Source organism: Strongyloides ratti, scaffold srae_chrx_scaffold0000003 (genome assembly GCF_001040885.1).
Source record: "Strongyloides ratti genome assembly S_ratti_ED321, scaffold srae_chrx_scaffold0000003".
Taxonomy (NCBI): Eukaryota; Metazoa; Nematoda; class Chromadorea; order Rhabditida; family Strongyloididae; genus Strongyloides; species Strongyloides ratti.
The window spans coordinates 187,266-214,398 of NW_020171511.1; the positions used below are offsets into that span (position 1 = coordinate 187,266).

At 19.3% G+C, this 27,133-nt stretch overlaps 4 protein-coding genes across 4 annotated transcripts; 2 read left to right on the forward strand and 2 right to left on the reverse strand.

Moving 5' to 3' along the window:
* Positions 1-326: 326 nt before the first annotated feature.
* On the reverse strand, positions 327-7,873 carry SRAE_X000186200 (Ras-like guanine nucleotide exchange factor,N-terminal domain and Guanine-nucleotide dissociation stimulator CDC25 domain and Ras guanine nucleotide exchange factor, domain-containing protein; the record flags this gene model as incomplete). Its single annotated transcript, XM_024653751.1, has 5 exons — positions 327-451; positions 500-854; positions 910-2,055; positions 7,312-7,482; positions 7,589-7,873. The coding sequence occupies 5 exons, from the start codon at positions 7,871-7,873 to the stop codon at positions 327-329; spliced, it is 2,082 nt and encodes a 693-aa protein (XP_024499332.1).
* A 2,131-nt stretch (positions 7,874-10,004) lies between these two features.
* On the forward strand, positions 10,005-10,924 carry SRAE_X000186300 (Hypothetical protein; the record flags this gene model as incomplete). The annotated part of the gene is made up of 4 exons (XM_024653762.1): positions 10,005-10,151; positions 10,204-10,432; positions 10,491-10,681; positions 10,739-10,924. 4 exons carry the CDS (start codon positions 10,005-10,007, stop codon positions 10,922-10,924), a joined length of 753 nt encoding a protein of 250 aa, XP_024499333.1.
* A 711-nt stretch (positions 10,925-11,635) lies between these two features.
* SRAE_X000186400 (S-adenosylmethionine synthase) lies at positions 11,636-12,820 on the reverse strand (the record flags this gene model as incomplete). Its single annotated transcript, XM_024653773.1, has 1 exon — positions 11,636-12,820. The coding sequence occupies one exon, from the start codon at positions 12,818-12,820 to the stop codon at positions 11,636-11,638; it is 1,185 nt and encodes a 394-aa protein (XP_024499334.1).
* An 8,842-nt stretch (positions 12,821-21,662) lies between these two features.
* On the forward strand, positions 21,663-26,090 carry SRAE_X000186500 (Reverse transcriptase domain-containing protein; the record flags this gene model as incomplete). The annotated part of the gene is made up of 2 exons (XM_024653784.1): positions 21,663-21,830; positions 22,146-26,090. The coding sequence occupies 2 exons, from the start codon at positions 21,663-21,665 to the stop codon at positions 26,088-26,090; spliced, it is 4,113 nt and encodes a 1,370-aa protein (XP_024499335.1).
* Between the last annotated feature and the right edge of the window lie 1,043 nt (positions 26,091-27,133).

The window sequence follows — 27,133 nt, forward strand, 5'->3', positions numbered from 1 at the left end:
CAAATTATAAATTTTTTTTATATATTCTCAACCTTTATTTATGTAATAGAAATGTAATAATGTATTAAAATTTTTATAGTAAAGTTTAAAAAAAAATCAAATAATGTAGAAATAAAAAAGTTTTTCTTTTTTTTTTTTAATATTTATTATATAACATTTGTAGTTAAACAGTATTACTATAATTAAATTTATATTTTAATTTTTTTTTTTTAACTTTTTTGAGATCATTTTTTTTTTCATTATGCAAAAATTTCAGTAAATAAAAATTAAAAGCTATTATAAATGTTTTTAAATAAACTCTTTAAAATAATCATATTTAAATGTTATTAGTTTTTATGTTTCATAATTTCAATATGAATATTTTTTTTATGTTCATCTTTTAATTTTTTATATTGTATTTTATCAATTCCTTGTTCAGCCATTTCATAGTCATATGAAAGCCAAAGCATATCTAAAATAAAGTATTTATTATATTATTTTATCTTATATTACTACTTACTTTTTTCACTATAATTTGGTGCTAACAACAAATATTGGAGGATTGAAGGATACTTTTTAAATGAACATTTTTTTGTTCTCCAACAATTTAGATTAGCTATGTGATCTGCAAATTGACTAAACATTTTATAATTTAATTGACCATTTGGTAATGGAATCCTTGACCTTTGATGTACTAAAAATAAATCTTTTAAAAGTAATGCAAAAAATGGTATAATCATCATTTCATTTTTTGATTTAGCATTTTCACTTCTCCAAATAGCTGCTTTTAATGTAGATCTATATGAATTAAAATTTCCAGAAGGATTTAATTGATGTTGTAATATTTCAAGTTTACTTTTTTCTACTCTACTCCACTTTAAAAAAAAAATAAAATTAATAATAAAAATAAAATAAATAAATAAAAATTACAGTTTTTTTAAGTCTTGCAATTGGTGGAAGAGATAATGCTGCTACAATTGCCATCATTGAATTAAAATTACCAATATTAATACATTCTTTTGCTACATCAATAAAATATTCAATAGCTTTAACTCTATATTTTTTGCGTGCATGTCTCATTATTTCTGTTGCGACAAAAGATGTTAACTGATTAAACCAACTTATATAAAATCTTATTGATATTGATACTTTATGTTTTGATGAAGAATCTGTTATTTCATCTTCTACTTCATTATTTGAAGTTTTATTTAATTTCTCTTTACTTCCATCAAGGCAATCCATATCACCATAACTTAAAGCTTGTATAAATTCATCTACTCCAATTACAGATAGTCTTTCTAATTCAATATGAGTTAATTGTTGTGCAACAACAGATGGTTCTAATGTCATTTTCATAATTCCACCTAACATTTCTGTTACTTGTGGTGGATCTTCAATTGTTTGTTCAATACCAAATATAGTATTTTCATATTTAGATGTTTTATCTAAAATATCTGCCAATTCTTTTAAAAGATCATTTATTTTTGCTCTTGATTTATCATCAAATGCACTTAAATTTAAGAATTCTTTTAAACGATTTTTCATTGATTCATTTGAAAAATCATAAGGTATTTGATAAATCCATTCTTTACATATTTCATAAATATTATCAAATAATGCTCCTCTACCTTCTTTTTTAAAATTTTGTGGATCTGAATGTAATTCAAACATACAATGTTGAAGTAATTTTTTTAATAATTCATCAGGATTAGTAAATGTTCTCATATTTACAAGAAATGTAAATATAAATTGTTTACTTGGACAATAATATCTTGTTGGCATTAATTTTTTATATAAACCTTCTGCTGTCCCAGCAACAATTTGACCTTTATCATCATAAACAATATCACTAACAGATGAGTCACATAAATTTAAATCTTGTAAATTTATTTCATTAACGGATGATGCTTTAGATGAAATAGTTTCACCAATTAATACTGTTTTTTTAACAATACTATTTCTATCATGAGATTTAGATCTTGAAATCATTTTCATTTTAGAAAACATTTCTGTTTCTTTACTTGAACAGCCCTGCGATCGTGGATAAGAATACAATGAAGCTAACATAGCAATTTTCTAGAAAAAAAAAAGAACATATAATAATTATAAATAAATTATATTATAAAATTATTTAAATATTAAAGAAAATTAATACAAATATAATAAATATGAAATTAATAAAAAAATAAAAAGTTTACATTATTATTAAATTTTAGAAAGAATATTTTATAATTTTAACATGTTAAATCCTTTGCATATTATTTAAAAAAAATTGTAATTTAAAATTGTTATTTGTTTATTAAAACCATCAAACCACAATAAATAAATTTTTCTAAACAATATTAAAAATTTTTTTTATTTTAGTTAAATAAAAAGATTATATAAAGTTTACATTAAGATTAACGGTTAACTGTTTATCTTCATTTATTATGAATATTTATTTTTAGAAATATTTTTGTTTAAATGATTATGTAAATACAATTGAATAATAAAATACTTGTTTATTTTGTAAAAATGTTCTATAATTGTAGTAAAAAATAAAGGATGCCATTATAAAGATACGTTAACTTTCATTGTCATATAGTATTAAGACAATTAAATCACTTTATATTTTCTCAGTGTGAATTAAATGTTAGAAAAGGTTATCTTTAAAAGAATATATATATGTGAAACAATAACAAAACCCCATTAAGACAAAGTATTTAAAAGAATTTATCTATAAAATTGCACTTAAATATGTATTTAATGAGTAGTAAAAAACTTTATAATATAATAAACATAAATTGTTTGACCGTTATAATATTTTTATTTTTTTTTTATACCATGTTAATAATATTATTTAATAAAAATAACTTAAATATTTATCAATATAATAAGAAAATAAAAATACTATTAAGAAATTATTTTGAAAAACAGATTAAACTACAAATTTATAATTGTTGATTAAATACTAACAATTATTATCAATTAAATATTTCATTGTATATATATATCCGTTTTATATATATCTGATTTTATTTAATTAATTTAAAGTTTTAATTTAGAATTAAAATAAGCCCATTAAATTAAAGTATATTTACTTTATTCTATTTATACAACCCATTTGTATAATAAAAAATATTTTAATTTATATCATAATAAAACTTTATAAATTATTTTACCCTTAAAAAGAATAATATGACAAGAATAATTTTCTTAATCCAACAATTAAAAATATATTTTATACTTTTTTTAAGACTACAAAAAAAAATATGTTTATTAAACAATTAAATCATATAATTATAGCAATTAATATTTTTTAACAAAAAAAAATATATATATATATATATAAATTCAATAGTATTATTAAGTCAAATTAACGAATAAAGAATTTTTGAAAGAAATTGAACTATGTATACAATAATAAACGTGTAAAAGATTATGAATATAAAGACTACTTGATCAAAATTATATATTTGTAAAGATACAATGACGATTTATAGATGTTAAACGTCATGATATCAGAATAGTATTCATCTAACCAATTTATTATGCATTAAAACCACATAAAAATATAATTATAATGTACAACAAGAAGATTATTTGAACACTTAAAGATGACAATTATCTATATACAATCTGTTAGCATAGAAAATTGATAGCCACCAATTATTAAAAATTATTTATTAACAGTCTTGAATAGTGGGATAAAAATATGAAAAGAAATATATTTTTATAATAAAAAAAAATATATTTTCCATGACAAAGTTATATAATATTATTTTATTTTATATCACTTTTATTTTAACATTATTAATATTTCATAGATCATAAAAATTCTTTTATAAAATTATATTATTAAGAAAAAAAAAAACAAATGTGAAACAATAATCAATATCAAATTCATATTATATAGAATTTGTTTATATAATTAAAAAAAAATAAATTAATTTTTTTGACTACTTTAATAATATATTCATAAAAATCTTTTTCAAATAAAATTGTAAAAAAAAAAATTAATAGGAACATTTGTTTATGACAAAATCTAGTTAAAAAAAAAGTATATTACATGAATAGGTGTAAAATGGCTGTTTCAATAAAATTAATTAAATAATAAAATAAATTATTATAATAAAAATAATTAATGAAAATTAGTTTTGATGATGAATGGATACACCAACTTTACAATGATATATTTATATATATATATTACAAATGTTAAGTTGTTTCCAAAATGATATTATAATACTATACAATTATGTTAGAAGGAGGATAAGTAATTGGAAAATTAATTTAATAAGAATTATTAGCAAGATTGTATTTATTTATTAATTGAATTTATAGTTTATTTCAGTGAAACAAAAATATTTTCAAATTTACGAAGTACAACATCTCATATAAGTTAAATTTTGTTTAAATATAAAGAAAAATTGTGACTTTTATTGAAAATAGTATCTTACTATACTAGTATTAAATAAACCAAAACTTTACAAAATATTTTTAATCTAAATGTAATTGAATTTATGGTTGTAAAAGTCAAGTAATAATTATACATTTTCAATTATCAGCTAAATATGTATATATTTATAGATTGATAAATTTTTTATTCTAAATTTAATCATTTTTAAGAGTATAAAATATTGCAAACTTTAAATTGTAAAAATATGATAAAGATAAATATTTTAATTTTTTTTGTCAAAACAATTTTTGATACTAATATATCAATTTTTTTTTAACATTAATTTATCTATTGTTTCTTAAAATATGAAACAGTTTCAAAGAATGTCAAAAATAAAATTTTAAAAAACAAATGTATCATTAATAAAACAAAATAAATAAAATGACAGCTAATATGGGTTTTTAAAATGTACATACAAAAAATATTACATATTTTTAATATAAATAAAAAAATATTATATTTTTTTTTTATTTTATTTAAATTAAAAATAAAATTTTTAGGTATTAAATTTTTATATAACATAATATTATTATTGAGAAAATAAATTTGTAAAACAAATGTTGGTTTAAAAATTGAAAAAAAAAGATAAAAATCTAACAAAAAGGTAAATGTATGTACATATTATCAATGATAAAGAGGCATGAAAATATAGAAGAAATATAAATAAAAGAAAATATTTATGTGAAGATTTAAATATTTTATTAATTTTACATAAAATACCAAAAAAAAAAAATATTTTTTAATAAATATTTCAATAGATTAAAAAATGGCAATATGAAACAATGTAAATATAATATTTAATTCAAAAATGAATAAAATAATGTTAATTATAATATAAAATTTTTAATTATTACACCTAAAAAAATTTCTATGTTTTATTTGGTTTTATTTGAATATTATATAATACAAATAAAATGTTTACTTTTTTTATAATTATTATTTGTTAAATTAAATTTACTTTATTAGTAATATTCTTTCTTTCGTTTTTTTTGTTAATATTTAAGATATATAAAAAAATTTTTATACATTTGTAAATGTTTATTTCTAATATTTGTTAATATTTATATAAAAATATTTAACAAAATATATTTTAATAGTTAAAACATTAAAAAATTTAATTAAAAAAAATAATAATAAAGTTAACATTTATTGTAATAAATGGAAGTTAGTTATTAAGTATAGATAATTACTTTTATTCAATTTTTTTTTTGAAACTATTTTATAAACTAAATTAAAACCTTTTTTGGGTTATTTTTAGTGCATTAGACAAATTAAGATAATTGTTATTATTGTATGGTACACGAAGCAGGAACCTAACTTTTAAATACTATATGTCTAATAGTAATTGAAATTATATAAGTATATATAGTCGATAGAATTCTTCTTTTGAACAAAGATTTAATATTACTTAATAGAGTAGTTGCAAAAAAAAAGAAGAAAATGGAAGATTAGTTAATGTATTAAATGTCAAGCAAATACTTTTACGTTTGGTATATTCACATTTTTATAAAATTTTATTTTTAAATTTAATATATTATACTAAAACAAAAAAGAAAAAAAAAATTTTTATAAAAGAATATATATATATATATATCTTTAATAATAAAAAAAAAATAATTAAAACATTTTTAATTAAAAAAAAAGGATAAAAAGAAAGCTCTAATTAATAGATATAAATATATTTTTATTTAAAATATAAATAATATTTTAATGATATTTAAAGTACTCTTTAAAGTTATATTTATTTCAATTCTTTATCAATAAGATGATTTGGTGATGAGAAGAAAATATGTTATTATAATAAGAGGGTTATATAAACTGTAAATGTTTATTTAAAATTAGTATAAAAGATTTTATATTTAGATCTTTACTTTTATATTATTTCATTTTGTGATCACTTAAATAAGGTATGATAAATATGTTTATGGAAATAGGAATTGTATTTAAATATGCTTAATCAAATATTGTATTTTCAACTATATTATAGGTTATTATTATTATTTATTATTATTATCATTATTATAGAATGAAATAAATGAATGTACAATATAAATGACTTTGTATAAATATATAAAAGATTTTCTTTCATCATTCTAAAGTTAATTCTTATTCAACGTTAAAAAGTATATACTTTTATATTAATATAAAATAAAAAAGATTTCAGGTTATAAATATAAGTTAAACTTAAAATAAGCTATTGACAGATGTCATTTACCAAATAATTTTAAATCATATTGTAAATACAAAAAAAAAAATTTTTTTTTTAGATATAAGATCAAATATAGTTTGACAAAAAATGTTAAATTAAAATAAAAAAAAAATAATATGATATATATATATAATCTTTCTAATCTATATAAATTTAAAAAAATAAAATGATAATTATTAGTTAAAACAAATAATATACTTCAATATTTTTCTAAGAAAAAGCAATTTAAAAATATAATTATAATGTTTATGGAAAATTAAATTAAATATAAAATAGTATAAAAATTTTATAACAACAAATTTTTAATATATTATTTATCTTTATAAATGGTTATTTTCTAAATAATTGAAAGTTTTTTTTTTGGTAAAAATAATTTCTTATTATGTATTTAAATAACACAAGATAAAATGTAAAAAAAAAAATTATTTTTTAAAAGAAATATAAAAGAATTTTTTTTAATAAATAGTTTTATAAGATTATTTTGATAATTTTACATTTAATAATTTGATTATAACAATAATTGGTATTTTTGAATTAGTTATACTCTCTTTTTTATTTTTTTTTATTTCAACAATAAGTAGCTTATTAACTATAATTTTGTATAAACATTTTTTTTTAAAGAATAATTTAAATACTTTATTTGGGAATCTAATAATAATATAAATAAAATTTTATCAAAACAAACCTCAAGTTGTTTCTCAGCACTGTAATTTGTTAGAAGTTGATGCAATGAAATACTTCTTTTTTTTGGTTTTGATAAACGTTGAAGTATAGAACATGATGTTGAATATTTGTTGTATAATGATAAACGTTGTGGACTTGAATTTTTATTTTCAAAATCAATTGACTTTGATATCTAAAAAATATTAAAAATACATTTATATATATACACATGTAATTGTAATAAAATTAGTTAATAGTATCATTCATATAAATGTTATATTTAATGTAAATAATCTTACATATTTATAATAAGATTGTAAATTATTTGACTTTCTTGTGTATTCACAATCACAACAAACTGAGTGTTTTTTTGTATTATTGTAAAAATTAGAAAGACAAAATGATTTATCTTTGGATGAGATAGAAAAGTAATTAGAAAAATTATTTTGCATAGTTATATAATGAAAATATAATAATTTATCAAATTCATCATATTCCTCATTCCCTTCAATTAAAGTATCATTTTCAATATCGTTAGAACTAGTTAACGACTTATTAATATGGTCCAATGATTCTCTTTTCATTTCTATAAAATAAAATTGTTAACATGCATATATATATATATATTATACTAAATATTTATTATATAATTTTAACAACAATAATATATTGTTAATTATTAATTAACAAATTTATATAAGATTATTTAAAACATATGTAAAAGTTTATTAATAAATTTTTTATATATAACATTTTTAATACTAATATAACATATTTTGAAGATAAAAAATAAACTTTTTTTTTTAAATATAATTATTTTAGATCATAAAAGTATATCTTTTTTTGTAAGAACTAAATATTTAATTTATTTTTATTTAACATTTTAAGCACGTGCCTGTATTTTGAGAAACAATATAAAGTACATATTTTATAAATATTTTAAATGTTTATTAACATATTAATAACAAATTTTTGTATATTTAAGATATACATGTAAAAACATTTGTATCTACGTGGAAAGAAATTCAATTTTTCTTCTAATTTTATTATATATAAATATATAAAGTTATTTGAAACTTTTACTTATTAAAATATTTAAATTATATTATACTTTAAAACTATATTTCTTTTTTAATTTTATTTATAATAATATATAAATTGATATTAGAAATATATAATTTTTTAAGATATTTTTTAATTTATTCTAAAATATTTTTATTGTTATTAATAAAATTTTGAATGATTTAATTTTATGTGTTAATAAATGGTTATAAACATAATTTTAGGGGAAAAAAATTTTTGAAGTTATTTGATAGAATAAAAATTAATAATATTATTATTTATTTACAAATAATTTCATCATCAGTTATAATATTTATGTATATATGATATTTTATTTTATTTTTTTTTTTTGATAAAACAATATTACATTTATTATAGCTCATATTTTATAATTATTAAATGATTTAATCAGTAAGTTATCTTACCATTAATTTATTTTATAAATTGTTTCCAATTTAAAGATATCATATTTCATTAACAATTCCCCTTATAATTAAAGATTCTCAAAAATTAAAAATGAGAATTTTAAAATGATGTTGACTTATGTCATACATAATTTTTATAAATATAGTTATATTTTATAAAAATTTTTTATTATCAATAATTAATTTGGACTATATAGTTAATATATAATCATTATATTAATTTAAAAATTTTTATATATAAAAATTATATTTAATTTTTATAATTTTTTCCTTATTTTTTAAATAATAACTTTTATAAATATATTATTTAGTTTACATAAGGTAAAAATAGAAAAATTTTTCTTTTAACAAATGTTTTAAAAATATTTGATAATTATCATTGTTACAGATGTAACATAATGTACAAAAATAAATATATATATAATGTTAACTTAACTTATTATATAAATTACTGATATTAATTTATATCTACAAAATTTATAATATGTTACTTTCTTTTTTTAGTTATATTAAAAATATAAATGAATATATATATATAAATATATTTAAGAAAAATAGTAAGTTTAATAATTCAAGCATATTTTATTAAATTAAATACTCCTTTTTTGTTTTGAAATTGGTATAAAATTTTTACATTAATTTTAATTTTTCTAAACTGTATCTATTTGGTCAAATTTTACTAGAAAGTTAAATTTTAAGCTCTTTCAATATTTCTTTTACCCTTAATGATATATAGTATCAAATTTAAACAATGTTAAACATTTAATGATATACTTTTTTAAACAAGCCATTCAAAAGCATAAAAACTAATCTTTTATAATTTCTCTATTAATATGATAATTCTACTACTTCTAATTTTTTTTTATTAATACATTTATATTTAATAATATAATCATAATTTTTATTTTTTGATAAATATATAAAATATTTATATATAAAAATCTATTTAGCTTTACTTATGTTAAATTGATGTAGAGAAGAATTATGTTATAACTATTCTATAATTTTAATAAAATTTTGTTGATTTATTTACAACAAATCATATAACAATTCATATTTTTACTAATATTTTAATAATAAAAAAAAAACTTTTTAAATGTTTATTAGTTATCTTTTCCACTTATTTTTTAATAAATATTTTTTTTTAAATAAAGTAGTTTTTTTTTAAAAAAGCAAAGTAAATAAAAAAAAAATAAAATTGTTATAAATAAAATTTTAGAAAAAAAAAATGAGAAAAGTATCTGTTCAAGAACAATTTTCACAAGCTTGTCGTCACCTATCAACAATAATTGCTCCACAAATAGCAAAAGTTGGTTTTGTTCATTGTCTCCAAAATCATCTTAATCTTGAGATAAAAATTGGAGACATAGTAACAGTAAGTTATTAAAATATATAAAATAATTAACTAATTAAAAAATATTGTTTAGTACATTAGAAGTATTGAACAATTTACTTTACATAACAATATTTCTCCAGAGGCTATAAAATTTAATATAGTGGACGATAAAAAGAATGTTGTACTTTTTGCTTTACTTGAAGCTAATGAAATGGTTTTGTATGAAAGTATAAATAAACCAATAGTTAACATTTCTTTTCCTGATAAAAAAGCAGGCATTGAAGGATGTCTTGAAGCAAAAATTTGTAACCCTCATTATAGTAAGTTAAAAAAAAATATATATATATATAATAATGACGTAAAAAAATAAATTTTTAGAAGTTAAAATTTTTCAAGTTGAAACATCTGACGAAAAACATTGTTGGAAAATATTTAATGTTAGTGATAAAGAAATGAAATATAAATTTGAGGTAAAATATTCACATTGGAGAGAACTATTAAAAATGTGTGGTCTTCTTTTTGAAGCAAAATGGTGGGAATTAAAAAATGATAAGAAAATAAAAGCTACAGTAAGTGATAATATCTTAAATAGGAAATTACATATATTTATAATAAAAAATTTTTAGATCATCCCATGTATGACAATTTTGAAAGAAAATACAATTCGCGTAAATTGGCATCACACAACTGACAATGAGACAAGATTGTTAGTTTTATGCTTTGCTCTTATTCAAACAGTCAATGAAGCATTTCCTATTTTGTCAAGTATCGTCAACGAATCTAGAAGAAGGAAAAGCATAATAGGCCATTGAAATAAACATAAAAATAATGTGTTTATTATGAAATATATAAATTTTTTATTCAGCCTGTTGCTTAAAAAAGAATACTCATTTAAATAATAAGCAACAATTTTAAATTTTTCAAAAATAAAACAATGTAAAAATTTGCAAACATAATATTTTTAGGAGATGAATGGAAAGTGACAAAGAATGCAAAATTGCTGGAAATTGTCGCAGAAATATAAAATTTTCCTTATAATTTTTTTTTCCTTAATTTGCATATATTTATATTTTCAGTTTTTGTGTAAATTATTTCATGCTAATGAATGAAATTATTCAATTACACCATCTTTTTTTATTGTTGTTACTTTTTACTAATTTAACGTGGGAAGTGTAAAATAAATTTAATAACAGTTGATTTATTGGGTAATTAGAGGGTGAAATTAAGTTAATTAATGCTAATATATATCTTAACCAAACAATTTAATAAATTTTACTACTTTTTAATAAAATTTTTTAATTAAAAATGTAAAACTTAGTTTAATTTTAAAATTCAATAAAATGTTTTATAAAAAATTTATATAAAACTAAAAAAGTTTTTCATTAAAAAAGTTTTATCTAGTATGACAAAAACAAAATCATAATAAATTGCATCGTTATAACAAAACAAGAGGCAACTGTAATTTGCAAAAAAAATTAAAAAATTTTTTATTTTACATTACCATACACAAATTAAATCTTAAACTAATGTCCAAGTTTAGATTTAAGATGTTCTGGAATGATAAGTGCTTTACATTTTTCCCATGGAAAGTTACTATGCCCAAAATGACCATTTTTAGATGTTTCACGATATATTGGTCTTCTAAGATTAAGTTCATTCATAATACATCCAGGTCTAAGATCAAAGTTTAATTCAACAATTTCAAGAAGTTCACTTTCAGTAAGTTTTGATGTACCATAAGATGTAACATAAGTAGATAATGGTTTAGCAACACCAATAGCATATGAAAGTTGAACAAGACATCTTTTGACAAGATTAGCATTAACAAGAGATTTTGCAACCCAACGTGCTGCATATGCTCCTGATCTATCAACTTTTGTTGGATCTTTTCCTGAAAATGCTCCACCTCCATGAGCACCCCAACCTCCATAAGTATCTACGATAATTTTTCTTCCAGTAAGTCCAGCATCACCCATTGGTCCTCCAACAATAAATGATCCTGATGGATTTAAATGATAAATTGTTTTTTCATTAATATATTTTGATGGAATAACAGCTTTTATTACATGTTCCATTAGATCTTCTTTAATTTTGTCTTGTGATACACATTCTGAATGTTGTGTAGAAATAACAATTGTATGAACATAAAGTGGAACTAAATCTTCAGATGTTTGTTCATACTCAATAGTAACCTGAGTTTTTGAATCAGGTCGAACCCATTTAAGAGTTCCGTTGCGGCGTAATTCATGAAGTTTGGCATTAAGATTGTGAGAAAGTTCTAAAGTCAAAGGCATTTTATTTTCAGTTTCGGATGTAGCATATCCAAACATGATTCCTTGGTCACCAGCACCAATATCCTCATCAGCTTTATTAACATGTACACCGGCAGCAATTTCTGGAGATTGTTGTTCAAGAGCTACAAGAACATTACATGTTTTGTGATCAAATCCAGATTCACAGTGAGTATATCCAATATCTTTAACTACACCACGTACCAAACCTTGATAATCAACCAAAGCTTTTGATGTTATTTCACCACAAAGCATTATCATACCAGTTTTAGTAACAGTTTCACATGCGACTTTAGCATTTGGATCTTGTGCAAGATGAGCATCAAGTACAGCATCTGAAATTTGATCACACATCTTATCAGGATGTCCTTCTGAAACTGATTCAGAAGTAAAAAGAAATCTTCCATGAGAAGCCATAGTTAAATTACAAGTAAACCTATAATAAATAGTAAATTTTTTATTAATATTAAACAAAAAATAAAACAATAAAGATAATAATAAAAAATTTAAAATATGAAAATTTTTGTTAAAATGATTATATCATAAGGAACGTAAACAATATTCTTTATATATAAATATGGTACTATTCTTATCAAGTATTTAGCCTATTTTATTACTTTCATAAAATATTTAACCGTTAGAATAACTCCTAATGGAAAAATCCCATAGAATTGAAATGAATAAATTTATCAGTCATAATGTCATAAACTTGTGATAAGGTACTTTATAAAATAATTAACGATTACTGATTACTAGATATATTATGTAATGTAATCATAACATAAAATAATATTTTATGACTTCTTAAAAAGTAATAGACATAATTGTTGTAAAAATATCTATTATAAAATTTTGATAGTAATTTTTTATGAGTGTACTATAAAGTTGTAAACGTACTATAAATAATTAATTTCAACTTCTAACCTTTTCATATAAATATGTAAGAAATATCAATATAAAGATAATATTTTTTGATATATTTTGATTTTAACTAATCAAAATAATGATTAAAATTAAAATCTTATATAACTTTTTTTGATTAAAATAATGCAAAAAAAAAATTTTTTTCTTAGGAATTAAATAAAAAAATATTAATAATAAAATATAAACTGAAAAATTGAAATTGTTTTATTATAATTAAAAAAAGACAATATATAAAAAATAATACAAAAAATTTATAATATTTAAAAGTTTTAAAATTCTTTTAATTTGTGAATTTCTTTTATTATTATTAAAAATAATTTACCTTTTAAAATAAAATATCATGCAATATTCCTAATGAAGGACATTTTATCAATTAAATGATTTAAGCTAGTTAATATCAGTAGTATCAAAGTGTCCTGATTATGTCCAAATTTATAAAATTTAGTTTAGATATAGCATTACAATGATGTACTTAATATGAATAGAATAGAAAAAAAAATATTCTTTCAATGACAAATATAAAGAAGATTAACTTTTAATTGTTTTTATGATTATCTATATTTGAATTTTTATCAAAAATTAAATAAATTTTTTCTTTGAGAAATCAAAAAAGCTAAAAAAAATTTATTGGATATTAAGTAATTATCAAATTATGTATTAAGAAAAAAATGAAACATAATTTTTATATAATAATTTTCTACTTTAAAGAATAAATTTATCCAAATACAATGATTATTATAATGAATTGTTAAATTATTAAAATATATTAATTATTTATACTTTTGTAAAATTTTTTTTTAAAATATTATTGTTTTTTAATTTTTATAATTAAATAGTTTTTTACTTAAAACAAATATTTATAATAATTAAATTCAATTGAATTATCTACTATTTTAAATATAATGATAATTTTTTAAGGTATTATAATGATTATTTTAATGTACTTCTATAAAAGTAAAAAAATGTTTTTTATCTTCTAATAAAAAGTATCACAAAAGTGAATTATTACGTTGATACTAATAAGACATTTATTTGCAATGATAATTAAACATTTTTCTACAAAATATTAAAGATGATTTTATTGAATGTGTATAAATTTTAAATATTTATAATAAAAATTTTATAAATTAAATTATTGGTTTAATATAATTTTTTAAATATTCTATCAAATAAAAATTTTCACACATTTACTATTGAAAATTGAAAAAATCAGTCAATTAACTTTTTTCAGCAAATCATAAACCATATTTAAACTTTTTCTATCTACATCATAAAACATAAATTATAAAGATATTAAATAATTTTTTTTTATTATAATCAACTCTTAAGGTTAATCAATTGATATAATATTTTAAATATAAAACAATTATATAATAAATTTTATCAATAAAAAAGTATCTTATCAATGAAAATTTAGTTCTTTTATAAAAATATTTAGGGTAAAAATATTTACTAAATTTTTTCACTTTGTCATAAAAAAATTTGTAAATTTTAACAAATTGATAAGAAATTTAAAAAATATTTAGGAAAAAAAAGAAGAAAATAATTTTATCTTATATTATACTTTAAATATAACAGCACTCTTTTTTAAAATTTTGATATAGTGTTTAATAAATTTCTTATTCAGTAATAATTTTTTCTTTTTTATACCATATTATATTTGTAATATATAACACTAAAATTAAAATGCCAATTTCTACTAAATGCACCTAAACATTTTTTGTAAAAATTAATTTTAAAATGTTAATTTATTACTTATTTAAAATATTTATAATTTTTTTTAATCAAAAAAATTTTACTTATCACATAATAATTTACATTTTGATTAATTTATGTGCTTTTAAAAATTCATCTTTTTTAAAAGATATGTTATAAAAATAAAAATAAAAAGTTTTACTTTTAAATATAAGTTCAAATTTTTAATTTTTATTAAACAGCTCCAATTAAATTAACTAATTATTAATCAATTAAAGATATTTTTAAAAAAAAATTATTAAAATTTTACTATAATGTAATATCAAAAAATACATTATATATTAATATTTAAGCTGTCGTTTCTATCTTAATATTTAAAAATAAAAAATACATTTAGCAATATATTTTTTTCAAGTGTCTCCAATTTTTCACAATGACTCTGAAAGTAAATGTAAAACTAATGAAATAATTATTTCAAAGACAGTTGACAATTCTAATTTGAATTTTGCTTCTTTAAAAGGTCTGTATATTAGACACAGTATTTGAACAGAAAAGAAGAAAGATAAAGGAAAACTTTTTCTGTATGAAAATTTGAGTTTATTTTTACGAAAGAAACTATGACTAATGTTAGAAGTGAAATACAAATTACAAAAAAAAAATAGATAACAATTTAATATTATACTTAATCAATTACATCATTGATATATGCATAATGAATTCAATTGTTTTAAATAATTTTCTTTATAAAATTTTCCGTTTATGTTAAATAATATATTTTAAAATTATTGTAAAAAATTATTTAAATGTTTAATCGAAACCATTATTCAATAGACATGGATAAATATTATTAAGAATTCAGTTTAAAATAATATTTTTTTAAATTTTTTTTGCAGAGCAAACATGAGTGAAAACAAAATAAGCTATCATATTCCCAGAAAACTACAGTTTTTTTTTTATAGAAATGCAGAAGAAAATTTAAAATAAAAATTTGTTTCAATATAGCTTGAATGAAATAAAATTTAGTTTAAGGTTTAAAAATAAATAAAATAAACATTTCTGATGCTAACTTTTTTTAAAAGATTAGATATTAATAAAATATAAAAAATGCGAGGAGGAAAGTTTGATTGCTTATATTTTGAATCTTATTTCCCTTTTATATCTTTTTTGTATTTAAGATATTTTAGGAAATTAAAATTTTTTTATTTTAATGTATTTTTATACACATAATAAGTAATGAATTTTTAAATGTATTTATTATACTTTAATAATGTAGAGATAAATCATGTAGTTTGCAAATGGTCTATGAATGACATAAATATTGCAAAAAATAGACACATTGTTCTTGAGTCATAAACAAACAAAATCAATTACTATTGTAAATTTCTCGTACAATTTTTTAAATTCCAAAAACTATTTTAAAAACGTTTAATAGTAAGATCTTATAATAAGAAACATTACAATTTACAAATAAAAAATTAATATATCTTACAACTAAAATTAAAATATATTCCAATTTTTATTTCACAATATTAAAATTAAAAAATACTTTAAACTTGGTTTTAGATGTTGAATTAGTCATTTTTATTCAATTTGCTCAATTCCCATATTTCATTTATAGTTTTTTTGATTAAAAATCTGACATTTTTCTGTATTTTCATTTTTATTCGTACAATAAAATATATGGTAAAAATAAACAGGACGATTCTATGAATGTTTTCTTAATAAATATGTATACATATTGATACCTTAAATATGAAACGACTAAAGTATCAACAATATATATATTAATAAATCAGTTAACGCTAGTTAATTAAAATAAATTTAATCAGAAACAATTTAAAGAAACTAGAAAAAATTATTTCATAACGTTTTAAAATGATAAAAAATCCTATTTTATTAAAAAAAGCATTATTTTTATTTTAAAGCAAGAATTTATACTTTAAGGAAAAAATTTCTATCACATTATCACTTGAATACTGTAAAAACTACAAAATTAAATATATATTTTATTTTAAAAAACAAACTTACAATTTTTAGTATGTTTTGATTAAATTTTATATTGACAAACAACAGTTAACTTAAATACTTTGTAATAATAATTTTTTAGGCAGTTCTATATGATAAAATATATACATTTACGTATATAATAAAAAAACTTTCATGAATTGGTTTTTACATTTTTACATGATATTTCAATAATATAAATAAAACATTAGAATATGGAAACAGACAATTAACATATACACAATAAATATAATTAAAATAGCATATAGAAAGAAAGCAAATGAAATAAAAATGACAAAATAATCATCTTAAAACAAATTTAAATTAAATATTAAATTCTTAATGTATTGTTCATTCAATGCATTCTATTTTTTTATATAAAATATTACATTAACATATTTGAAGATCATTATGTTTTGATTGTAAGATACGACTATTAAACGTTTTCAAACAAATCTTTTTTAAACGTTTAGAAATATTCACATTACTAATTGTAAAGCAATAAATTTAATCTAACTACAAATAATAAATTTGATTTAACCCACTACAAAAGAACATAATATTTGATTATTTCTTTTTGAAGTATCTGTTAATAGTTTAAACGAGAATTTGATTAAAAAAATCAAAATTTAAGAAGTATCTTAAATAAATGATTTTAATCAAATGACAAATATAATTTATTTATCATATAATCTTGTTTTGACAGTCATTATGAATAGACAATTAAAGGTTTTATAGAGATAATTTAAAAAAGTTGACTATTCATTTAGATATTGTTTGTATGTCTGTTTACACAATTATATGCAGTATATATTTAATAAATGAGTGAAAGAAAAATAATATACTCAGAAACTTTTACAGAATCTTCGGTTTATAAAACCCAGTTTGAGGTAATTATTGAATTCTGAAGTATAATCTTCAGCTTTCAAAATTTTGGAATGAAGCTATTTTTTAGCTTCTAATATTACGATAGAAATAAAATTTTTTGTGCCCTTTTATCATTTTTAAACGCCTTTTAAGTAAAGATTTTTTTCAATGTTTAACTCTAATATTCGGGAATAAAACAAAATTTACTTTAAAAATTTTATTTTAAAAAGAATAGCAATAACTTTAATTAAAATTAAAATAAAAAATTAGCAAATTTTATGTAACTTGCTATAATGATATTTAATTATTTTTAAAAAATATAAATAAAATTTAACAAGATTTTTATGATTCTATTACAATTATGAATAAAATTATCCTAGAGTTAAAAATGATTATAGATATACATTTGAAAGTTTTCTATGAAGCATACTAAAAAAAAGTTGACTGTTCATTTAGATATTGTTTTTGTGTCTGTTTACATAAATATATATGTACTTAGTATACATGTAAATGAAAGAAAATTAATATACTCAGAAACTTTGTTAGATTCTTTGATTTAAAAAACCCAGTTTGAGGTAATTATTGAATTCTGAAGTATTATCTTAATTTTTCAAAATTTTGGAATGAGGCTATTATTTAGCTTCTAATACTAACAAAATAAAAATATTTTTAAATGATAACGATAATAATAGGTTAGAAATTCTAATGATAATTGATAAATTTGATGTAACTTTCTTTATTGATATTTAACTATTTTTATAAATTAAAAGAATTAAAAATTTGACAACATTTTTGTTATTTAATTACGATCAAAAATTAATTTTCCATTATAAGATATGTTTAGGTATGTACAATTAAAAATAATAAGAGATCATACTGAAAAAGTTGACTACTCATTTATATGATGTTTGTATGTCTATTTACACAATTATAGAGTATATAATAAATAAGTAAATGAAAGAAAATTAATATACTCATCAACTTTTATAGATTCTTTGGTTTAAAAAACCCAGTTTGAGGTAATTATTGAATTCTAAAGTGTAATCTTCAGCTTTCAAAATTTTGGAACGAAGCTATTATTTAGCTTCTAATATTAACAAAAGGAAAACAATTTTCAAAACATTTTGATCAATTTTTAAGATTCTGATAGTTAAATGTTTTTGTNNNTTCTAACAAAATATTTAATCTTTTTAAGAAATCTAAAAAACCTTTTTTTCATTATTTCTTTAAATTTGTTTTTAGAATTTAAGATAATACATATAAAATGAAATATACATAGTAAAATCATTATTTAAAATCTAGCTCAATGTTATTGTTAAATTCTGAATCATATTCTTAAGATTTTTAAAATTTCTAAATAAAGTATTTTTTAGCTTTTAAAACTAATAACATTAAAATTTTTTTATCTATATCTGTTAATTAAAAAGTTTTGACTATGAAATATGACTGCTAACCATTTTCTAAAAAATTTTTTCAATGATAAAAAATATTATTATAACAAATTAATGAAAAATAAATTTAAATAAAAAGTTTTATCTAATCCATAAATATGACACGATAACATGTGATATTTCAATTAAAATATAATAGTTTAAAAGAAATTTGTAAAAAAATTAAAAGTTAATATTTTTAAAAGATAAGTTTAAAAAATTTAAATGCCATAGAAATAAAGTACAAGAAGATAATAATAAAGTAGAAAAATCAAGAAGATAAAAAGAAGTTTAAAACTTAAAAAATGTATTTTAATAAACATTTATGATATAACAAATATTAATCAATGTCATATAAAATTAATAATTTATATATTTTGTTATCATTAATTATTTATCAATTATTATAATAACAAACCTTTAAGTGATATTCAACTAAAATGATTAACATAAAAATAAAACTTTTTGAAGAAAAAGGTTTTCTAATATAATTGCTACATCATGAACAAGCTGTTGGTAATCATTAAGTAATAACAATGTTAATTTTTTTTCTTTTCTTTAAAAGTTAAAAACTATATATAAAATAAAATTTTTTTTACAAAATATGTAGAAAAAAGTTGACTGTTTAATTAGATGATGTTTGTATGTCTGTTTACATAAATATACGTGTATATAATAAACAAGTGAGTAAAAGAAAAATGATATACTCAGAAATTTTCATATTCTCTTCGGTTTATAAAACCCAGTTTGAGGTAATTATTGAATTCTGAAGTATATTCTTCAGCTTTCAAAATTTTGGAACGAAGCTTTGATTAGCTTCTAATGTTAACTGAAAAAACATATTTTTAATGGCATTTTGATCAATTTAAAATACATTTTTGTTAAAAATTTTCTTTGAAAATTTATTCCAATATTAAGATATGAACTAATTTATACATTTTACTTAGAAAATACTCTAATTTTAAAAAGAACAACAACTTTGATATTAATTTTTATTTAATTCAGCATAATGATAATTAATTATTTTTATAAATTCAAAATTTAGCAAAATACTTGTGGTTTAATTACAATAATAAGTAAATTTTTCCATTATTTTATATAAAAAAAAACAGTTTTATACGAAGTATATTAAAAAAATGAGTTGACTATTCATTAAGGTTATGTTTGTATGTCTGTTTACACAAATATATATGTATATTGTAAACAAGTGAATGAAAGAAAAATGATATACTCGGAAATTTTCATATTCTCTTTGGTTTATAAAACCCAGTTTGAGGTAATTATTGAATTCTGAAGTATATTCTTCAGCTTTCAAAATTTTGGAACGAAGCTATTATTTAGCTTCTAATGTTAACAAAAGAAATTGAATTTAAAAACATTTTGATCAATTTTAAACAGATTGGATGAGAAACATTTTTTTCAAAATATTTAAAAAATATATTTTATAAAAAGAAAAAAAAATGCTTTTATTTTTAAATTAAAAATATTTATTTTTTTAACATATATAACAAAAGCAGTGGTAAAATTTTTATTGATAATTTGACAAATTTAATTTAAAACTCTTAAATGATCTTTAATTATTTTACAAAATAAAAAATTCAAAACTTGGCAAATTGTTTGTAATTTAATTTCAACAGTTAATTATTTTTTTCATATGTATTAAATATTTATAATATGTACAATTAAAAGTCATAAGAGATCATACTGAAAAAGTTGACTATTCATTTATATGATGTTTGTATGTCTATTTACACAATTATAGAGAATATAATAAATAAGTAAATGAAAGAAAATTAATATACTCATCAACTTTTATAGATTCTTTGGTTTAAAAAACCCAGTTTGAGGTAATTATTGAATTCTGAAGTATTATCTTCATTTTTCAAAATTTTGGAACAAATCTATTATTTAGCTTCTAATGTTAATAATAAGAAATATAAAATTTTATTGATTTAGTCAAAATATTAACTATTCTTGTAGAAAAATCGTTAAAACTTTAATATTTTAATAAAAAGAAATATAATAAATATTTCTTAAAAGAATATTTTCTTTTAAATTGAACAACAATAAAATTATTAAAAAATCTGATGATAATTTGGCATAATAAAAATAATTCAACATAATAATACTTAATTTTTTTTATAAATCTTAATGATACAAAATTGGGCAAAATATTTGAGATTTAATTACTTTAATGAATTAATTTATTCTAGAATTAAAAATGACTATGCACATGCAATTAAAGGCATTGTAAAAAGTATGTTAAAAAAAAGTTGACTTTTTAATTAGATGATGTTTGTATGTCTGTTTACATAAATAAATGTGTAAATTGTATACAAATGAGTGAAAGAAAAATGATATACTCAGAAACTTTAATAGATTCTTCGGTTTATAAAACCGGTTTAAAAAACCGGTTTAAAAAACCGGTTTATAAAACCACCTTTTTTGCTAAACTTATGCCTATTGTTGTCAGGAGTCATCAAATATCCCATAAACACTCAATAGAGGTAATATCATTGCAAGTTTTAAATAAAAATTTCAATAAAAATCAGTTAAAAATTTATTTTTTTAACTCCTTTTGGAGTCACCTCCAAGGAGGCTTCACTTCTAACTGTGTAGGAATCTTTGATTAGTTAACTTAACTTAGATTTATCAACTTTATAAGTTATAAATTTTATCTATTTTATAACCATTTACATTATTATTATCATCATTTACATTATCACCATTAACATAATCATCACATTCCCATCATGAGTATAAAAAATTTTACCATTAACAATAAAAACATTACTAAAAACATAACTAATGACAATATTAAGATACCTTGGACAAGCAACCAAATATCCACAGTTCTAAAAGTACTGACAAAATGTAGATTAGATGAGAACCATAAAATATTATTAGACATTAGTACAAAACAATTTAAACAATTAGTTAATTCAGTTAATAAAACTGAAGAACAAATATTAGAATATTTAGATTTTGAATTTAAGAATAGATTATTTTTGCAGCTACCAATCACTAGCTTGCCAATTCCGCCAAGTGAATTAAATTCACAAAGACTAAAAATACAAAATAGATTTAACATTAAACATAAAGATATACCCAAATCTATTAAACAAGGATCTGTTAGTGAGAATACATTATCAAAATCACTTAGTGCAGACCAATTTAAAACATGCTTGACACAAAACCAAAGCAATATAACACAAACACCAAGTAGAAACCCTCGTAAAAGATGTAGTAATGATCTCAACTCTATTACTGAACAATCCCCTATTAAAAGATTAAACAATGAAAATGAATCATTTAATGATTCAAGTAACCTAACATTTATAGACAAGATTTTAGAAACCATTAATGAAAAACCTAAAATAACTTTTGCTAATATAGTTAAAAAAAATATATCAAAAAATAATGATATAATAAACTATAAAGATAAATTTAAAAATAAATTTAAACAAAATTTTAAAAATAAAAATAATTTTAAATTTAAAAATACAATTAGCAAACAAGATAATTCCTTAACCACGCTAAAGGAAAAAAAATTACTAAAAGATATGTCATTTGAAGAAAGATATAAAACATTTGAAAACACAAAAGGTCCTCTTTTCCGTTTTGAAATAACCAAAAAAACACCTCTAGTAGAAGCTAACATATTCTTAGAAAACAAATTAAAAGACTTAAATAAAATTTGGTTAAAAGATAAAATAGATGAGAAAGAATCCATGAAAACATGGCAAAAAGCTAATAAGATCTTGAGAACAATACATAAAGTATTAAAAAGCTATCATTACCAAAAAATAGATTTAGAAGGACTAAGAGTAGAAAACCAAATAAGAATAAAAAGGTCAATAAATAAGACTAATAGGTTTATAGAACAAACTTCAGCTTTAGTAAAAGTAACAAAATCTTCATATGACAAAAAAACTAAAAATGCTGCTAATGCAAAATTGAGAAAAATAGTGAATACAAACAAAAAAAAGTTTCACAATGTAGAACAAATATTGAAATTTAATAACGATAAAATTTCAATACTTAAAAAAAGACTAACAACCGTAGTTAATAGCTATAACAAATTTAAAATTCGCAAAAGATTCCAAATAAAACCTTCATTAAAAAGTATAATTGATCAGGAACCTAAAAAATATCCTATTAGTAACGATACAATTACAACATACTTAGAAGGATTATTTAGTTATGAGAAACCCACTGAACAAAAATTAATAGGTGAATGGATAGAATCAACTAAATTTGAAAAACAAAACATAATTGATGAACTTTTCGATGAGGTACTTTTTGACGAAATTTTAAAATATTCAAGACCATTTAAAGCTGCAGGTCTAAACTCTGTTTATGTTGTAATTTTTAAAAAACTTAAAAGCGCTAAAAATTTTTTGATCTCCTGGATAAAAGGTGTATTAGACAATAGAATACCACTAACAAAAACAGATATCACAGGAAAATGTTTTAGCATTTTTAAATCAGGTGATCAAAATAAACCTGAAAATTACAGATTTATAAATATATTAAATTCACATTATAAACTTTTAACAAAGTATATAAATAATTTAATATCGTCTCATCTATATAAAATACTACCATTAGAACAATTTGCTAATAAAGCAGGTAGAGATGGTTTACTAGATGCAACATTAATAAACAGAGTTCTACAAAAAGCAACCTTTGAAAACTCTACTCAAGTAAAACAATCTTGGATAGACTTTTCAAAAGCCTTTGATTCTATTAACCATGAAAGTCTTAAACTAATTTTAAAACATCTCAATTTTGATGATAGACTAATAAAATTATTAACAGATAGTATGAAATACTATAGTTTAAGTTTAGGAAATAGTTTTAATGATAAAAATAATACTAAAAATAATGTAAAAACTAAAAAATTACAAACTATAAAACTACAAAAAGGTATATTCCAAGGAGATTCAGTTGCACCCACCCTCTTCTGTATGACATTAATACCACTTTCATATCATCTAAATAAAAAAACTAAGATAGAATTAACTAATAACCTTAAATTAAACCATATCCTTTTTTATGATGATATAAAATTGTTTGCTTCTGATATTAACACATTAACAGAAATCACTAACTTAGTAGAAACTTACGGTTTAGAAGTTGGTCTAAAAACCAACAAAAAGAAATGTGCATACACAACTGATGATCCTATACCTATTGATATAAATAACCCTAGCATACTTTTAGATTATACTGAACTAAAAACTACATATAAACATTTAGGAATACTAGAAAACCAATTTGGTGCAGATACTAGAGAAAATTTAGATAAGCTTAAAGAAGTCATAGATAAAGCTTTAGACATAACTTTATCATCACCATTATCAGTAGGAGAAATGGTGAAATGTATCAATACATGTATTACACCTAAAATTTTATATTGTTTTTCCCATATAGGTGATGAAAATATCCGTAGAAAAGTTGCAACGCAATTTGATTGCCTTATAAGAGCTAAATTTAACAATCATAAAATAAAATTAACCTCACTAACAAATTCAAGATTATATTTATCTAGAGATAATCTTGGACTTGGTCTAAAAAACATGGAACTAGAATTAGATAAGATAAACTTAAAAAATTATATCCATATTCATTTTACAAAATTGTTCCAAGACCTTAAAAATAGATTCACTACAATGCACGAGCAATTTAAATATTTAGCACAAAAATATCAATTAGATATAATTTTAAATGATTCCTCGATCCAAATAAATAATGAGGATATCTATAATGAAAAAACAGCTAAATATAGAATTACTCACTATCTTGATAAATTTAGTGAAATTTACTGGCTTAATCACTATAAAAAAACACGACAATTCCCCATCACATACATTGAGAAAGAATTAATTACTCCATGGAGTGCTAGTACTGATTTCAAACCTAATCAGTTTAAAAAAATAGTGATATTCCAGGAAAATCTACACCCAGCTCTTAACAATGCCACAAATCCTGATAAAAATAGTAGATGCGTATTAGTAGATAATGATAACAAACGATGTAATCGTTTTGATAACATTAATCACATTTTATCTGACTGTCCCAACAATAACCCAAATAAAATTATCCGTCATGATAAAACATTATATGAGCTAGTTAACTTAATCTCAATATCTAAAGCTCGTAAATTTTTAGATTTTAGTGATCTTAAGAAAACGCATATTTTTAAAGATATAAAATTAGAAGTTGATCAACCCCATAAAATACTCACCACACTACATCATAATCGCCCTGATCTAATCATTCATACTCCTAACATAATTTTTGTTTGTGATATAACTATTTGCAACATCTCGAATCTTGATGATGCTGCAACATTAAAAAGACAACGTTATGACTTAGATGGTACAAAAGAATTAACAAAACCGATACCCCACAATCAAGAAATCGGTCATGCTAACAAACCAAATTTTTGTAAACATCTACGTAATTCCCAAGAAAAACCAGTTTGTTTTATACCACTATGCTTTGCTAACTTTGGTGAAATAAATAAAAAAAACAAAAATAACTGGTATACAATATTCGAAGCTCTAAATATGGATTGCAAAAAAAGCCTTGAAAAAATATCACGTCGTGTAGCTTTAGAAAGTGAATTCATGGCTTTCAAATATGTTAACTATAAACAAAAAACATCCCAACAAACAATCACTTTAGACGCCCAACCTTCTCCACAAACACAAGAAGATAAAAGACAAGTAATGGATGTCGATATGTCTACAGAAACATAAAATTGTGAAGAAAAACAATTCTAAATCTTAAAATTAATTTCTTCAAAACCTCTAATGTCTAAAACAACGTCTTTAGAAATATCTAATTTTTAATATATTTTTATTGTTTGTTATATTTAACCATAATAACTATTGTATCTATTTATAATTATTAAAATTACGATTATTATAACTAAAAAATTATTATAATTGTAACATTTATTGTATCTCATCTTGTCCAAAACTCTCTTTACTATTGTCAATTAATTAATTTATTGTTAATTAATTATTTATTTTACAGATAACACTTGCAACATTATGTAGCATAATATTACCAATATTGGTAAATTAATTTATTGTATTTATACTTGTGATGAATTATTACATTGAGGCTGCGTCCTCCACGTTTTATTGTTTTAAAAACTTCTTATACGTGTAATAAAATATATATATAAAACCCAGTTTGAGGTAATTATTGAATTCTGAAGTATAATCTTCAGCTTTCAAAATTTTGGAACGAAGCTATTTTTTAGCTTCTAATATTCACTTAAAAAAAGTCACTTGCTTATTTCAATATGTAGTGTTAAAGAAAATAAAGATTGAAGAGATTCTAAATTAATTAAAATAGTTAAGCTATAAAATTTTAAACATTTTTTTATCATTCACTAATTAACAATGATATTTTATCATTTTTAAACCACAATCTTTTTAAATTTTATTTATTAATAATTTTAATTGTATAAAAATTCAAGAAATTTATTTTTTTTATTATTTAACTAGATCGTCCAGATTGACAGACAACAAAAAAATTAATAAAATGATAATTATGTAACTATCATTACACATTGAAACATTAATTCATAAAACTAAATTTTTTGCAAAGTTTCAATGTACTAAGCTATTTCTGGTATAAATAAAATCTTGTTAAAAAATCTTTAATTCCAATTTTTTATTGTAATTAAAGAGATAATAGTAAAAATATAATTGAGGACAGTAACATTAAAAAAATTAATAAAAAATAAAAATTAGACATAATAAAGTTTTTAATTACTAAAAAATTTTTT